General features: G+C 37.9%; 1 protein-coding gene across 1 annotated transcript in view; it reads left to right on the top strand.

Moving 5' to 3' along the window:
- The first annotated feature begins 2,741 nt into the window (after positions 1 to 2,741).
- The window catches only part of LOC116716537 (ryanodine receptor 1-like), a 30,863-nt gene continuing 16,841 nt past the window's right edge, over positions 2,742 to 16,763 (top strand). The window contains 35 exon segments of the mRNA XM_032557359.1: positions 2,742 to 2,887; positions 3,336 to 3,367; positions 3,440 to 3,534; positions 3,606 to 3,741; positions 3,849 to 4,035; positions 4,130 to 4,241; positions 4,324 to 4,444; positions 5,259 to 5,428; positions 5,517 to 5,737; positions 5,833 to 5,923; positions 6,027 to 6,129; positions 6,132 to 6,166; positions 6,362 to 6,525; positions 6,619 to 6,697; positions 6,866 to 6,955; positions 7,041 to 7,181; positions 7,264 to 7,341; positions 7,420 to 7,495; positions 7,587 to 7,710; positions 8,164 to 8,279; positions 8,419 to 8,486; positions 8,560 to 8,681; positions 8,814 to 8,863; positions 9,015 to 9,075; positions 9,172 to 9,298; positions 9,388 to 9,499; positions 9,597 to 9,678; positions 9,831 to 9,961; positions 10,050 to 10,370; positions 10,461 to 10,701; positions 10,782 to 10,869; positions 10,967 to 11,059; positions 12,217 to 12,231; positions 16,368 to 16,538; positions 16,623 to 16,682. Coding sequence (XP_032413250.1) covers positions 2,742 to 2,887; positions 3,336 to 3,367; positions 3,440 to 3,534; positions 3,606 to 3,741; positions 3,849 to 4,035; positions 4,130 to 4,241; positions 4,324 to 4,444; positions 5,259 to 5,428; positions 5,517 to 5,737; positions 5,833 to 5,923; positions 6,027 to 6,129; positions 6,132 to 6,166; positions 6,362 to 6,525; positions 6,619 to 6,697; positions 6,866 to 6,955; positions 7,041 to 7,181; positions 7,264 to 7,341; positions 7,420 to 7,495; positions 7,587 to 7,710; positions 8,164 to 8,279; positions 8,419 to 8,486; positions 8,560 to 8,681; positions 8,814 to 8,863; positions 9,015 to 9,075; positions 9,172 to 9,298; positions 9,388 to 9,499; positions 9,597 to 9,678; positions 9,831 to 9,961; positions 10,050 to 10,370; positions 10,461 to 10,701; positions 10,782 to 10,869; positions 10,967 to 11,059; positions 12,217 to 12,231; positions 16,368 to 16,538; positions 16,623 to 16,682 — 4,059 coding nt within the window.

Below are 16,763 nucleotides of genomic sequence, written 5' to 3' on the forward strand. Positions count from 1 at the left end.
ATTCCTCACTCGTTCTCAGTCACAGGCTCACCAACACATATCATTGTGCGTTTTCACAAAGGAGAGAAAAGGAATGATCGGAGGGCAGCTATTGAATCCATACTGTGTTTCCTAGCATTCATCGATAAATGTAGTTTGACCAAATAAAATGTGACTAAAATATTAATGTATGTTTGATTACGTTTGAATATTATTATAGATTTTGAAACAAGGCGAGTTTCAGTCTTATGTCTGATATTAAAATGTGCTGTAGATGTTTTTTAATAGAAACGGTTATATAACGTTCTTTTGAGGGCAGTATCTTGCTGTGTTGTTAAACTCAAATGTCAGCCACAGAGGAAACCGTAGAACATGTTTCCGTAGCTACGCATGTCATTTAAAGCATATTTTTCTCCTCAAGGGAGTATTACCTATGTGACCTAAATAAAAGGGGAGGATGGCACAGTTTTGCTAGGTGCTTAGGGCACAGCAGTCCCCTTGTTTGTCTTCCGGCATAAACCTTGGAGCACTTTAATATTTTAAACACCGCTGAAAGTTTGATGGGTCCATGGATGGCAGTGACTGCACGGAAGAGCAGGAGAAGATGATTATTACTCAGAAGGTTTAACTTGATGGTATTAGGAGTTTTATGTTGGAGTCGATTTGGATATGTAACTTAAATTTCATGAGTCCAAATGCAATAATTGTATGGTTTATTCTGCTGGAAAAAATGAGGAATTTAGAGACACTCTTAAATAACTGTCAGTAAAGTTTATACATTTCTTTAATGAGCATGATGATTGAGTAAGACAAAAGAACTGAAGAAATTATTATTAGTGTCACACAGAAACAAAGATTGATCATAGCTTTAACATCTAGTGATTCTGTTTTGCGTTGAAGATTCCAATATGACCACTCAGTGTATACATAATGCATTTCCGTTTCTTTTTGTGTTCTTATTCTTTGCCTTCACAGTAGGACACATTAATCTGGAAACACTGAATTATCATCAGTGCAAACAGTAATTAAATGACTGGAAATTTAAGCTAGTGTTTCAATACGCCCTAAAGATGCTGGAAAAACCTTTTACAAAAAATATCTATTTATTAAAGTAGCATAATCTCCTGCTGAAAAACAATCTAACTGTTAACGTTGTTATAATGAAGACAAGTCACTAGCTACTTATTTGTGCCTCCATTCGAGCTCTTTATGCTTTAGGTGTCCTGGTGTCTCTCTGTCTGCATGAAGCTTGACTCTTTCAGCAAAAAGAAGAAAAAAAAATGACCCAGTGCGAAAAGCAAATGACAATAAAAACGATCAAGGACACACAAAAAAACATGTGTAGAAGATTGAAAGGAAATATTTTTTGATTATTTAAAGCTTAAGAAAAATCACAAACCGTTTTTAAAATAACAAATTTGCAATTAAAATAAATAGGAACAAATCAATAAATAATCATAAATAAGAGTCAGCCTAAAGCAAAAAACCGGTTAGAAGTGAGTAGCTTCACAGATACATTTTAGCATTAAGTAACATAATAATATGCTTTTGATTCTTTACAATTAGCTTTAAAAGCTCTATCATGCAGATGCATACACTTCTGAAGGTGCCCTGTAGTGTATCAGGTAGCATGATGTCTGGGAAAGCTTCTTTAAGTCTAGCTCATGTTAAATTAAAGCCTATAAACTAATTAATACTCTCACCACTGCTTCATGTCAGCTGCATCTTGTTCTTGACCACTGAATATGAATAACCTAATAGTGATGGCTTTATAGAATATATAAAACCAAACACTATATTTTTCAAATGTGCATTAAGAGAAAAATAATGCAAAAAGTAAAATAGATCCAAATGTGGGAAACTGTAACAATGAACAATTTTCAATAGTTTCTTGCACATATTTAGTCCATGTATTTTACTCGGTAAGGCTTAGCTGCACAACAAGTAATGGGACATGTAGAGGTGCTCACTCCCAACTTTTTCCATTTTTTTCAATAACCAGCCACATATTTGACAGTTTTAATTACAGTGCTAAATCCATCTTTCACATGTTTCATGGAGACACTTTGGACATTGTCATAGTTGCTGCAACCTTCACTCATGTCTATCTGCTGATCAGTTGAAATATCACAGATTTAGTTGAAAGTTGAAACATTTAATTTATAATCTTTTCCTCACCCCCTGCAGGGTGAGGGTTTATGCATTTAGGAAATAATGAAGGCTATGAAAAAAGCACTACTACTCTCTTCCCCTCCAGTAAATTCTTTAATGAAAGAGTGTAATGTTTTGTTTGAATATATTTGAATGTTTTCTTGCCAATTTTTAAAAATTTCTGCCTGTTAAATATCTGTCTTAACTTTATACTATTTTCTAGGATTTTTTATCCTTTTTAATTATTTTTTTTCTGTCACATCCCTAAGGGTGAAAAAGTTTCGGCAGAAAAAAGTGGAGGTGGAGCTTGAACCAGGAAGATAAAAAACCAAGTGAGCTGTTGCTCCGCTCTGCCACGTGACGTTACAACACGGATATACCTTTTTTTTTTCTGGCAGCTATGACTTGAAAGAAAATCTCACATTTAATCTTTGAAATTTTGTTTTGTCCTTGTTTTGTTTATTCCCCTTTCCCGATTCTACCAGGCCATTGCAGGAGCTAATTTCCCACACCATGATCCATTGGGCCCAGGAGTCATTCATCCAAAACCCAGAGTTAGTGCGTATGATGTTCAGCCTCCTTCACAGGCAGTATACGGACTCGGTGAACTGATGCGTTCACTTCCCAAGGCTTACACCATCAACGAGGTGTCGATACAGGACACCATGGATCTCCTGGAGTGCTTGGGTCAGATCCGCTCCCTGCTTATTGTGCAGATGGGTCCAGAGGAGGAGAGGCTCATAATTCAAAGCATTGGGTATATGAATAAAAGTTTTGATTGTGGTTTTGCTTTGGTTTAAAACTGAAGGTGACAAGACATTTACCCAATTATTTTCTGCTCCTTAGAAACATCATGAGTAACAGAGTTTTCTATCAGCACCCCAACTTGATGCGTGCTCGGGGATGCATGAGACTGTCATGGAGGTTATGGTTAATGTGCTAGGTGGTGGTTGACTCAAGGTATTCATTTTCAATGTCTTTGTTTGGGTTAAATACTGATCGGACTCAAGACTAAAAAAGTACAATTTTGTGGTACATGTAAAGTAAAAACTACAACCTTAAATAGCCTTAAGCTCAACTTGATCATGCTGTCTTTCAACAGGAAATCCGCTTCCCTCGAGTGGTGACAAACTGTTGCCGTTTCCCTCTGCTATTTCTGCCGCATCAGTCGCCAGAATCAACGTTCCATGTTTTGATCATCTCAGCTACCCTTTTGCAGAACAGCGCATTGGCCTTGGTGACTGTCTCTGTTCACTTCTACAATTCTTACTGTTGAAGCCCAGCTGAACATGGTGTGCTGTTTGTTCAGGAATGCGCGGCTCTACCCCGCTGGATGTGGCTGCGGCATCTTGCATCGACAATAACGAACTGGCACTGGCTCTCCAGGAGCAGGATTTAGAAATGGTAAAATATTGCTATGACACCCTAAACAGTAGATTCACTTTACTTATCTGTCAATGCTAATATTTTTGTAGGTGGTGAAATACTTGGCTGGGTGTGGGCTTCAGAGCTGCCCCATGCTGCTGGCTAAAGGCTACCCCGACATCGGTTGGAATCCCTGTGGTGGAGAGAAATACCTTGACTTTCTTCGTTTTGCTGTTTTTGTCAATGGTAATTTACCAAATACTTAAATTCTAAAATTTAACTTAAAGTCACACTTACCTTCTCCTTTTCTTGTTTGACAATAACAAGACATAAGATGATTTTCATTCATCTAGGAGAAAGCGTGGAAGAGAATGCCAACGTTGTTGTGCGTCTTCTCATTCGAAGACCCGAGTGCTTCGGTCCGGCTTTGAGAGGCGAGGGTGGTAATGGTCTGCTGGCTGCTGTGGAGGAAGCCATCAAAATATCAGAGGACCCTGCAAGAGATGGTCCCAGCATTAAAAAAGACAGACGTTTTCCCATGTAAGAGGTCTCAGTGTTGGATCAGAAAGAACTTTGTCCTAGCCACTTTGAGCTAAAGAACAAATTACAAAATGTATTCCTTTATTCCTGGAAGGTTTGGAGGAGAAGAGCAGCAGGAGGAGAATCGAGTGCACCTCGGAAATGCCATCATGTCCTTCTATTCTGCTCTCATTGACCTACTGGGACGATGTGCTCCAGAGATGCATGTAAGATGAGCAGAATCACAGCATTCATGCTAGATTTATATAACACATTGGATATAATAGTAAACAAATGTGTTCTTTACAGTTGATTCAAGCTGGAAAGGGTGAAGCTCTTCGGATCAGGGCAATTCTGAGGTCCTTGGTTCCTATTGAGGATCTTGTAGGAGTGATCAGTCTTCCTGTTCAGATTCCTGCTTTGGGGAAAGGTAAAATGTTAAAGCATTTACACTGCTAATTCATTTAACAGAGCGATTCTAATACTTTTGTAATAATATTTACTTAACTGTATACTTTGTCACTGTATTTTCTAAAAACATATAAATATCATACAGTCATACATAACTGTATGACTGTGCCGTACACCACTAATTAAATGCAAGTGCAGTTAGACTTTCATGTGAACGGTTTATGACCCAAAAGCGACCTACATTCGCAGAAGAGGAACATAGACGTCAAACAGCAGCGCAATGTTAGAGGAAGTAATCGTGGATGGAGCCATTTATAGATCGCTTTTAAAGTTTCTTCATCAAGGGCAGATGACAGTATCGTCACACAATCACAACGAGACACAGGATGCTAATAAAAAGAAAGCACAAATAATAGCAGTGGTCTTTTGAAGAGCACTGACTGGGAAGTCGTTGTGGATGCGTAGTCAGACCAGGAGTGATAAGATTTTGATGTGATTCTCTTTAGTGACACAGACTTCCACAAGTTCATAATTATAATTTCAGCCATTGTTTACATCCTGATTTACAATGTTTGGCTTTATCTGGTGCAGAATTATGATGCATGTATCAGTTGAATGACATAAAAGTCGGACAAAATAGTAAAAGTCATGAAAACCCATTTACTTCTTTTAATGCCATTAACAAACTGGAAGTTTAGTCTTTTTCTATCACTTCTACGTAGATTATTGAGTTGTTTTATTTCACAGTTTTAATAACTTGTTTTTTGTCAGTGTATCATACAGCCTTTTAGTTTAGTGTGTATACTTTTATGCATGCTTTATGCTTTTCTTAGACAATAGCATCATAGAGCCAAAGATGTCCGCTAGTTTTGTGCCAGACCACAAGGCCCCCATGGTGTTATTCCTGGATAGAGTTTATGGTATTGACAACCAGGATTTCCTGCTGCATGTCCTGGAGGTGGGCTTCTTACCTGACATGAGGGCTGCCGCCTCTCTGGACACAGTGAGTCAGAAACGTCTTCTGGACTACTTCAATACTCAGTATCCAGTAAGTGTAGATTCAGCTAACATCTGGGATTTATTTCCAACAGGCCGCTTTCAGCACAACAGAGATGGCTCTCGCTTTGAACCGCTATCTGTGTACTGCCGTGCTGCCACTCATCACCAAGTGTGCCCCACTGTTTGCCGGCAGTGACCACCGAGCCATAATGATAGACTCCATGTTGCACACGATCTACAGACTGTCTCGAGGACGAGCCTTTACAAAGGCACAGAGAGACATCATAGAGGAGTGCCTCATGGCTTTGTGCAAGTAAGCTAACACCTCAAACAAATATAGCAGTTCTCTCCTTTATCTAATATTGTTAGGTTTGTTCCTGAAGGAGGCTTTGTTTGTGTTGCCCTCAGAAATTTGCGCCCGGCCATGCTTCAGCACCTGCTGAGACGCCTGGTGTTTGATGTGCCCATTCTAAATGAGTATGCCAAACGACCACTGAAGGTGTGAGGACGTTTGATTATTTTCTTGATAAAAACAGTGTCTCTTTTGAGTTTTAAGTTATTTTATTTTATTTTTTTTCACTTTTATTGTCTTGGATCTGCAGCTACTGACCAGCCACTATGAGCGTTGTTGGAAATATTACTGCCTCCCAAATGGCTGGGCTAATTTTGGAGTTGCTTCAGAGGAAGAGCTGCATTTGACTCGCAAACTTTCTGGGGTATTTTTGAATCATTGGCACACAAGGTGAGCTCCCAGAAAACATGATGGAACTGCCAAAATATGAACTTCTTCTAATTTTCTTATGTTACACACACACAAACTGGTATTAGTGGCTCAGACATGAGAAAAAGTTAAAAAGTTCTTGATGTACAAATGCTCAAATGCATTAGCTGGCTAGTGTCTGTTAATACTGTAACATATTGTCATTAATCATTCCAGAAATTTGATGCTGAAATTTTCAAGATCTCAATGCCCTGCCTCTGTGCCATTGCTGGAGCCATTCCTCCAGATTATGTGGATGCCAGCTACTCCTCCAAAACAGAGAAAAAGGCATCGGTAGATGCAGAGGGAAACTTTGATCCCAAACCAGTTGAGACCACAAAGTAAATATTTTCTGAATCTGTTTGATGAACACATTTTTCAGTTGTTTTAATATTATAGCTAAATTTTCTCTGATTTCTTGCCTCCAACAATAGCACCATTATCCCTGAAAGACTGGATCCCTTTATCAACAGATATGCTGAATACACCCATGATAAATGGGCTTTTGAAAAGGCAAGACATGCTCCTATCAGCTTGCTTAGTTTCCATTATACCCATTATATCCATTATACCAATTCAGAACCAACACAATAAACTTCTTTGATTGTAGCCGATATGATAACCACAGAAATCAATTCTCTTTCTAACAATAAATGATGCAGTTTGTCTTCTGTGTTGCAGATTCAAAATAACTGGTCATATGGAGAGGTGTTGGATGAGAATGCAAAGACCCATCCCATGCTCAGACCATACAAAACATTCTCAGAGAAGGTAAGCAGTCCATTGCAGGTTGTTTCATATCGCTCATTCTCCTCTTCATATGAGGCTGATTTTTATTTATTCATTGTTTGCAAAGGACAAAGAGATCTACCGCTGGCCGATCAAAGAGTCGATAAAAGCCATGCTGGCATGGGAATGGAACATAGAAAAAGCTAGAGAGGAAGAGGAGTCAGAGAAGAAGAAGGCAGCTTCTAGAAAAATTTCCCAGACTGCCCAGGTTTGAAGGTCTTTTATGTCTCGACACTTTATGTTGCAGCGCTACTTACTGTACATGTTATAAGATTATCTTTCTGTTACAGGCAACTTATGACCCGAGCCATGGCTACAGTCCACAGCCTATTGACATCTCACACATGGCTCTTTCAAGAGATCTGCAGGTATGGCAGTAAAAGTTTAACAATGCCTGCCTTTATCTCAATTTATAGTCAATAATAACAGCTCACATTTGAACACAGTCGATGGCAGAGCAACTGGCTGAAAATTATCACAACACCTGGGGACGAAAGAAAAAGTTAGAGCTCCAAGGAAAAGGTAAAAAAAAATATCTGCTGCTATATTATATTTTAATATTGAAGATGGAGCTTTTCCTCATTTCTCTTTGGTTGTGGGATTGCTTTTGTAGGAGGTGGGACACATCCTCTGCTGGTGCCTTATGACACTCTGACAGCGAAGGAAAAGGCCAGAGACCGAGAGAAGGCTTACGAGTTGCTCAAGTTCCTGCAACTTAATGGATATGCTGTCACGAGGTAAAAAAAAAAAAAATCTAGGGTGCTGGTTATAAGGAGCAGGGAATTACATTTTTTACATCAGTTATTGTTTTTTTTATGTTCTGTGATTTAATTGTGCAGTCCTAATAGATCTAGTCTTTTCTCCTGGCCGTTCCAAAGACCAAAGCTGACTTTTTTTTAATCAAGCTTTGGTAATAGGAAATTTAAGCAAATTAAATACTTGTTTAAGTGTACAAATATCAGAAACAACATAAATACTGGTTTGGTCTCTTGGTAAAAAATGGATGTTTGGGTAGAAAGTTCTTTTTTCCACAACAGCACAACTCACAAACCTTTTGTCATTTTCCACAAATTACAGCATACAGAGGAAGATCTTTGAATTTTCCACTTTCCTTTTATGCATTGATCTAAGGCAAGTGTGTTTACATAAAACAAAGAAAGTGTAAATATGTTACCTCTGTCTGTGTTCAGGGGCATGAAAGACATGGAGTCTGAGATATCGTCTATTGAAAAGAGATTTGCTTATGGATTCCTGCAGAAGCTGTTGAAATGGATGGAAATAGCCCAGGAGTTCATTGCTCATCTCGGTACTGTGGGGCAAAAATGCAAAAGAAATGTATTAATGTCACATGTTAAAAATCTGTGAGGCACTAAGAATAAACCGAATCTAGATTTTTTAAGCCAGTGCTAATGTGATAGTGCTATATTTTGTATTATGTTTTGCAGAGGCTGTGGTGAGCAGTGGACGAGTAGAAAAGTCTCCTCATGAGCAAGAAATCAAATTCTTTGCTAAGGTAAAGCCTGTGAGAAAATAATTTTAAAGGCTAAATCTCTTTGTAGTACTAATCTAAAAAAACACTTTTGTAGATATTGATGCCTTTAATCAACCAGTACTTCAAAAATCACTGCCTTTACTTCTTATCAACACCTGCAAAAGTCCTGGGCAGTGGCGGCCATTCTTCTAATAAGGAGAAGGAGATGATTGCGAGGTAAGTTCTCCCATTGTTCTAGTGGGCAAATATTTGCTTTGAATTCTTTTTTCTAAATGACCTTAATTTCTGTATGCATGTCCTTTTTCTTGGATTTCTCTCTTCCTTTACTTTTTTTCCTGCTTATCATAGTATCTTCTGTAAAATGGCTGCTTTGGTGAGGCACAGAGTTTCTCTCTTTGGTAAGATTTCTCATAAGACTATTTCTGAGTCTTTTGGTTCCCTCTGACTGTAGAGACCTCCGTTTACTCTAACCTGGATGACTTCAACTAAAAGCTTGCATGGTTAGTGTGTATCAAAATTTAATAATACAACCTGCGTTTGATTTTATAGGAACGGATGCTTCTGCAATAGTTAACTGTCTTCACATATTGGCCCGGTCGTTGGATGCAAGGTTGGCTGCTTCTTAAAACAACTTTCAAGATGAATGTGCATTTATTCTTACTCTTTGAAATTTCTGTTGTGACATGTTCTTACTGCATTTTTTTAGGACTGTGATGAAATCAGGTCCTGAGATTGTGAAAGCAGGCTTGCGGTCATTCTTCGAGAGTGCGGCCGACGATGTGGAGAAGATGGTGGAGAACCTCAAACTGGGCAAAGTGTCCAAAGGCAATCAGGTGCATAAAGCTTGAAACAAATTAAGCAAAGAAATTAAACACTGGAATTAAATCTAAATTCAAAATAACATCTGCCTTGTCCATGATAGCAAGTGAAAGGTGTTTCCCAGAATATCAACTACACAACCATTGCCCTGCTGCCTGTGCTTACCTCCCTGTTTGATCACGTCGCTCAGCATCTCTTCGGAGATGATGTCATGCGTGAGTTGTTTCCTCAAATTTCTATTCATTTCTTTGCATTTAGTGTATTATTTGACCTGAATATGCTGTCTCTCTCTCTCTGGTTATTTGCACACAGTGGATGATCTGCAGATTTCTTGTTATAGAATCATGTGTAGCATCTACTCAGTTGGGACGGTCAAGAACCCACATGTTGAGAGGTAACTTAACCTTTTCTCACACAGATGCTATAGTAATAAGGAATACAGCACTCCTTAGCATTTCCTGCCCTCTGAATTGACTAGAAATTCTGGGAATTTGAGAGTAGAGAAGGATGATTGTGTTGGCATCAAGTTGTCTTTTTTGTAAACAGGCAAAGACCAGCTCTTGGGGAATGTCTGGCTCATCTTGCTGCTGCAATGCCAGTGGCCTACTTAGAGCCTCATCTAAATGAATTCAATGCTTTTTCTGTGTACACCACAAAGACACCAAGGGAGAGATCTAGTGAGTTTAAAACCAATGTTTATTCACGTATGTTCCTGCTCTGCAATGCCTTGTTCCTGGGTTTTCTTTCATCCCTTTTTGTGCAAAGTCCTGGGTCTTCCCAATGCGGTTCAGGAGTTATGTCCTGACATCCCACCGCTGGACCTTCTGCTAAAGGAGATTGGAGACTTGGCAGAGTCGGGGGCCCGCTATACTGAGATGCCTCACGTCATTGAAATCACTCTGCCCATGCTGTGCAACTACCTGCCACGGTGGTGGGAGAGAGGACCTGAAAACTTTCCTGAGGTGGAGGGTCAACTCTGCACCGAGGTCACTTCAGAACACCTGAATCAACTTCTGGGAAGCATCATGAAAATTGTAGTCAACAATCTGGGTATTGATGAAGCCTCCTGGATGAAGAGATTAGCTGGTGAGCACTGGGTAACTTACTACCAAGCTGTGTATTCCTGAATTAGTCTTCTTGCTCAAATGAAATGGCACAATTTGTTTTCTCTGCTAGTGTTTTCGCAGCCCATTGTGAGCAGAGCAAAGCCAGAGATGCTGAAGTCCCACTTCATTCCAACAATGGAAAAGTTGAAGAAACGGACGTCAAAGGTGGTGGCTGAAGAGGATCATTTGCGGATGGAGGGGAAATCAGAGGGGGATGAGGAAGATGGGACAATACGCGATGAATTTGCTGTGCTCTGTAGAGACTTGTATGCCCTCTATCCTCTACTTATTCGCTATGTGGACAACAACAGGTAAAAGAAAATGACCACCGTCATTTACAACCCCTTAACCAGGGTACTTACTTATTCCATCTTGTCTTGTTCTGCTACAGAGCGAGGTGGTTGACCTGCCCTGATCCAGATGCAGAAGAACTTTTCCGAATGGTTGGAGAAGTCTTTATTTTCTGGTCCAAATCCCATGTGAGTTTGTTCATCTTGCCTTTGAAAACAAATATCATTTGGAAAGTTAACTTCCTTAATCAGACGTTGCTTGCTCTCTTTGCTTTCTACTTTGTAGAACTTCAAGCGAGAAGAACAGAACTTTGTTGTGATGAATGAGATCAATAACATGTCATTCCTCACTGCTGACAGCAAAAGCAAAATGAGCAAGGTGAGCGATTGCAGTCTTATTGTACTGCTAAATCTCATTTTAGGCATTTCTGTCACTGTTATTGGCATTGAACATATGCTTTTGCGTTTTTGTGTACATGTCTTTTGTTCTTTTAGAATTTTTTAACATCTATAACCATTTTCTGACATTGACTGTTGGTCAACAATAAGCTGTAGTAAAAATATGGATGTTGAATTTTTGTGTGGTTTCTTGTGATGATGTGAACATCAGTCTGTTATTAGGAGAAAGTATAACTCATCATATCTTGATCCAAAAATGATGAAGCTATTTTTTGCCTGATCATGAGACATTTGCTTCGGGGAAAATGTTCTGTTTAATTTAATTTAACTAGACATCAATGATTTTCCACTTCAGCTGGGAACTTGACCACTAAGCTACCCATAAAGCAACAGATTACGTTGATTACGATCTTGTTATCAATACAAAAAGTAGTTTTTGAAAATTACAAACAAGTTTGGATTTGTAGCCTCCTGTACTATCTCCTTTTTCTGCATTTTATAGTTTTTTGATTCTCCTAAACAAAGCTGCAGTGAAGTCTTCTGATAACAAAGGAATAATTTTGTTGTATCCAAATTTAACAGATTTTTTGCCTTACGGTTTGTAGTTAAATACCTGAATATCCTTATCTATATGTGGTGCCACTTAAAGCTCTGTAGAAGTGCAAATACTATTTAAATAGTATATTTAATGGCAATACTGATCAACTAAACTAAACGGAAGACAATGACTTTAGATTTCTGCACTTAGTCATTTGGTGAGATTAAAAATGAAGCATTTTCCCAAAAGTAAATATTTCTTCATCATGAGTTGATGAGTTTCTTATCTCAAGAAAACCACATTGAAACCATTCAAAGAGCAGATGGGTGTCCTTGGCGTATGTAACAGCTTCTTTAAAAAAATGAAAAAAGTTTTATTTGGCACGTATTTAAAAATATATGTGTTTATAGTATATCTGGTTTCGCTTATGGTATATTTTTCAATAATCCTGTCTGCAGGGCTCGGTGGAATGTGATGTAGTTTGCTGTAATTTCTTAAGGCTTGTATTTTAGTTCCCATTTTTCTTAAGAGTAGCAGTTGTGTTAACAATATTCTCTCTCTGGCTGTCCTCTTCCTTTGGGTTGCGGCTGGGTTTCCAGGGCGGTGACACAGAGGTTAGACTTTTTTTCTGCACGACCGCTGTGCTGACCGCATGGCACCTCACTTTTGGGGAAAATTTTCATCAACCCCTCCAGCACACTGGCACATCTAATCTGCATTCACGTGTAATCCATACACAAATAAATGTGCACACTGGTGCTTTTATTTAGACAGAGCTGATCCAAGATTGTGTGGGGCCTTAAGCAGAATTTGATAAGGGGGGCCCAATTTTATTTCACAGCCCTACAGGGCCAGAGTTCATAGCAATGGAAGATATTAAAGCTTAACAGAAAAATTTTTTCTGTTTTTTTTTTTTTTTTCTCCATAAGTATTTAAAACAAAACCTTAGTTCTGCTCAAAACTACAATAATGCTAATTTCTAATTCTGTATAAGAAATGTTTAGTGGCTTGGGATATTTTTTAAAAGTAACTCTTAGTTATGTGAAAATATTGCCAAAATATTGACTTTTATGCTTTTGGGCATCACCCTATTGCAAATTTACTCTTGAGTCATAAAGGAGAAAAAAGCCCTCTGATATTTTTCTGCTTTTTACCCTATGTAAGGCTGGGTGCTTTTTAATCGGCCTTTGACATGCCAAGGCTCAGGGGAAATGTTGACTTTTATGTATCATTTGTCTATGTGCAGCATACAGGTAAAATTTTACTACACTCTTAAGCCATTTGAAGACAAACAAACAAACCATAACTAACCACGGTTGTTATGGTTTAATTTTAAAAAATGTATACTGTTTACCATTAATATGATTCCTCTATAAAAAGTGTATGGATTCAATGCATACGCTTTTGTGGTAACGTCTTCAAGCTCCATAAGCAATTTTAAAGAAAAAAATAAGAGATCAAAGTTATTTTCCTAGTACTAAGTGTTCCCTATGTTGGTTAATTTGAAACTACAATAAGTCCATACAATGTGACTTTAGCACAGACACAAGCAACTGAAATGATAAAACTAGCAACAACAAACTTTTAGAGTTTTTTCCTCTTAAATCCTCAATATGTTTAGATCAAGAAGAATTTAAAATCTTTGAAATTGAATTTGAAAAGTTAAGTAAAGGAAAATGTAATGTTTGAGATCTATTTTCTGGGTTTCAGTTTAAGGGTTTGAAGGCCCCCGTTTTCACGCTGGAGGTTTTACTAAGCAGCTTAGTTCACATTTGCCTTGGGCCAGCTCTGCATTTGGTCGTACTTACAGAAACACACAAAAACATGTGTATGGTTCATACAAAGAGACATGTCTAACTGCTTTAACTTGTGAACATATTTGCCCATATAGAGAATTGGTGATAAATGATCACAAGTTAAACATGCTGACATTCTCAGTGGATCCCAGGACAGACGGGCAGGCCTGTGGGCCATTCCCAGTCCTGCCAGTGTGTGTGGAGGGGAGTCTGGAGGCGCTTGATGAAAGTAAACATCTGTAGAGACAGGCTCATGGCACTGGTCTTTACATGGATCCTACTGAGGCCATGAAAGAACAGTGCCATCATCCTCTCACTGAGTTTGCTCTTTTATTTCATCATAGTTGAGTTGGAGACTTTTTGTTTGCCTTTTTTATTTTTTTTTATTTTCATTGATGGGTGGTTGAGCTGTATGTTTTCGTAATGTAGCTTTTCGCCTCTAGGGGACGATGTTAGTCTTCTCTGTGCTCTTTCTTTTCTCCTCCCTTAAAATGCCACGGCACATTTTGGCTCAGTTTCCTTTAGACTTATTAGTTTGCAGACTAATACATGGTTTGATGCTTAATGTCACAGAAGTAGGTTTTTCTCACACTTGTTGGGTTCCCCCATAAAATGAAAATGACCATGAACCTAACTAAAACATTAATTCACACTTATTTTATAAATTCCCTAAATTGTTTGCACCCTCTAAACCACTCCTATGTAACATAAATATATGTTTTACTTAATAGCATTTGCTATTAGCAGTGGATATTACCTTAGTTAGCAGAGAATGATCAGTTGTTTTATGTGCTATAGAGCAAAATCTCTAGAGTATGTGTAATGAAAGAAATTCATTTAAATTCATTTTGCTTTTAATTTCAGTATTTATGTGAAAATACGCTTAAAATTTGTCTTCTCTTAAATGAAAAACTTATATATGCACACATTGCACACACAATGCAGCAATTTAATTGCTATACTGTAACTACTTTAGATACAACATTTATTGTCACCCATAGTAAAGATGTGTAAAAAGCATTAAAATTTATCTTTTATAATATAGTTTCAAGGAACCTTTAATTAGTGATCCACAACTTTCTGTTTCTCCTGGTTATACAAATTATGTGAAATAATGAAATAAAGGCCTATTTTGTCTTAGGTACTATTTAGTATTTTTATGTTGTGCTGATATTGTTAGGAAAAAATAGCCCATTACCTAAAGTTTCCACTGTCAACCAACAGATTAAAACAACTCAAACTCACTGCATGCTTTTAGCACATCCACATTGTGTCTCCACACAATCCTGACCAATAAATCAGATTCTGATTTTTGTATTTAGAGAGATGCTTAAAGAAAGTAAGAAAGTTCCAGAATCAGAGGATCCAAAATCAACCATTATCCATGGCTATTCCAGTCCTTACACCTAAATCTTATAGAAAACTTGCAAAGCAAGAACAGAGAAAGATCTCTCTATCTGTAAACTTCAACCTGAAATGTGACAAAGAACTTGTTGCTGTCTTAGTGGCAAAAAAGGCTAATACAAAACAAAAATAACATTGGTACCAATACTTGTTGCATCTTCAATTTTATTAAAAACTATTTTTGCTTAACGTTCTTCACTGGGTAAAAGCTCACTCAGCCAACTAGCCAGACTGAATTCACATATTGTGTTGTTTTGCAGCCTTCAAATGGGAGCAGTCTCTGCCTTTTGTTGTAGTTTTATTTCTGCTTCAAAGATGGATAGCCTCAGTCTTTTTAAGGAGCATGCATTTTGAAAGATAAATATTCTTACCATGAAGTACTTTCACATTCAACACAGTAAACTCTCGCATCAATTTGTCCACCTTGGAGGAATCCAGAAAGAGCAGCTAACAGAAGAACTGAGCTTTCACAAAAACAAAGTCGGAGTTTGAGGCATGTAAAGTGATAAAAACCCCAAACAGATGTTTGACAGTTTAACTGCAAGCAGCAAATAGATTTAACCATAATAACAGTTTTATTCTCTTAACGCCATCTGATATTTTAACTCTTAACAAACATGACAAGTAACAGTGTTCACAGAATGCTTACTGTTTCCTCGCCTGAGTGGAATATATTTATTGCATGCTGTAATTGTTATTTCACCTGTTTTAATAAGACCCATTTTTTTCAGCCTTCCCTTTCCCTAAGGCAGTGATGTCACATTTCCTTTCCTCTAATTTTCTCTAAGCCCCCAGTTTATCAGTCTGAGCTAAAAGATTGTAATTTGAAATTCATGCTCAAGTGTAATATTTCAGCTAAGCATGATAGTTATATCTATGCAAGGATCCTTAATCATGTAAGCTAGGTATTTCTACTATTATTTGCACAACTTTCATGTTCTTCATTGCCTTGTAAAAGCAATCATTTCAAGTTTTGCTGAAATGATCAAGGGATCACTACAAACTTAAATGTATTTTATTGATATGTGTGGTAAAAGAGTAGCATATGAGAGTAAAATTAAAAGGATACAGCTTTGACTTTTTTAGTCATAAAAACGTAAAAACTTTGGTGTGAATTTCTATTCACTCACATTTGAGTGCACCTCTGGAAAAGTGCAATGCCTCACCTTCAGAAGCTACCTGTGTGTAATTTGTTCTTTATATAAATCTGACTCTGCTGCATAGGCTGCAGGAGAGATCCAGTGAACAAACGCTCCCATTAAATGATACCGATGGATGTAGATAGGATCAAAAGAGTGAAGACTTTGTATTCGTAAATTAGTTGTGCTCAAAAACGTGCTTTTAAGTCTTATGAATGCAATACAGGCCAAAGCTTACACACTCAATTAGATTTTGTAATACACTCTAATCTAAATAATAAGTTATTGTTATTTTCTGTATTCTAGAACATTGTATATATGACTAATAAGAGCGCATATCCAGGTGTTGCACCTGTAAGATTTTACGGAATATTGTGAATGCTTTTGGTTTGTTGTCGTTCCTGTTCTCAGGGTGGAGGCTCAGACACTGAGCGCACCAAGAAGAAGAAACGTGGAGATCGCTACTCTGTTCAGACGTCACTTATTGTTGCTGCCTTGAAGAAGATGCTGCCCATCGGTCTCAACATGTGCTCTCCTGCTGATCAGGAGCTCATCAACTTGGCCAAAATCCGCTACTCTTTAGTAACGTTTCTTCATTTGGTATAGTAAATATTTGGTTTTGAAGATAGTTATTTGTTGCTAATTCATTTTTGTTTCACTTAACAGAGAGACACAGATGAAGAAGTAAGAGAGTTCCTGCAGAACAACCTCCATCTTCAGGGCAAGGTGTAATATCTGACCCATTAACACAGCAGGGTCAAGTTTTACAGATGAGTCAAGATTCTAGGTAATCAGACAGATCACATC

The sequence above is a fragment of the Xiphophorus hellerii genome, unplaced genomic scaffold (genome assembly GCF_003331165.1).
Source record: "Xiphophorus hellerii strain 12219 unplaced genomic scaffold, Xiphophorus_hellerii-4.1 PGA_scaffold_64__1_contigs__length_250000, whole genome shotgun sequence".
Taxonomy (NCBI): Eukaryota; Metazoa; Chordata; class Actinopteri; order Cyprinodontiformes; family Poeciliidae; genus Xiphophorus; species Xiphophorus hellerii.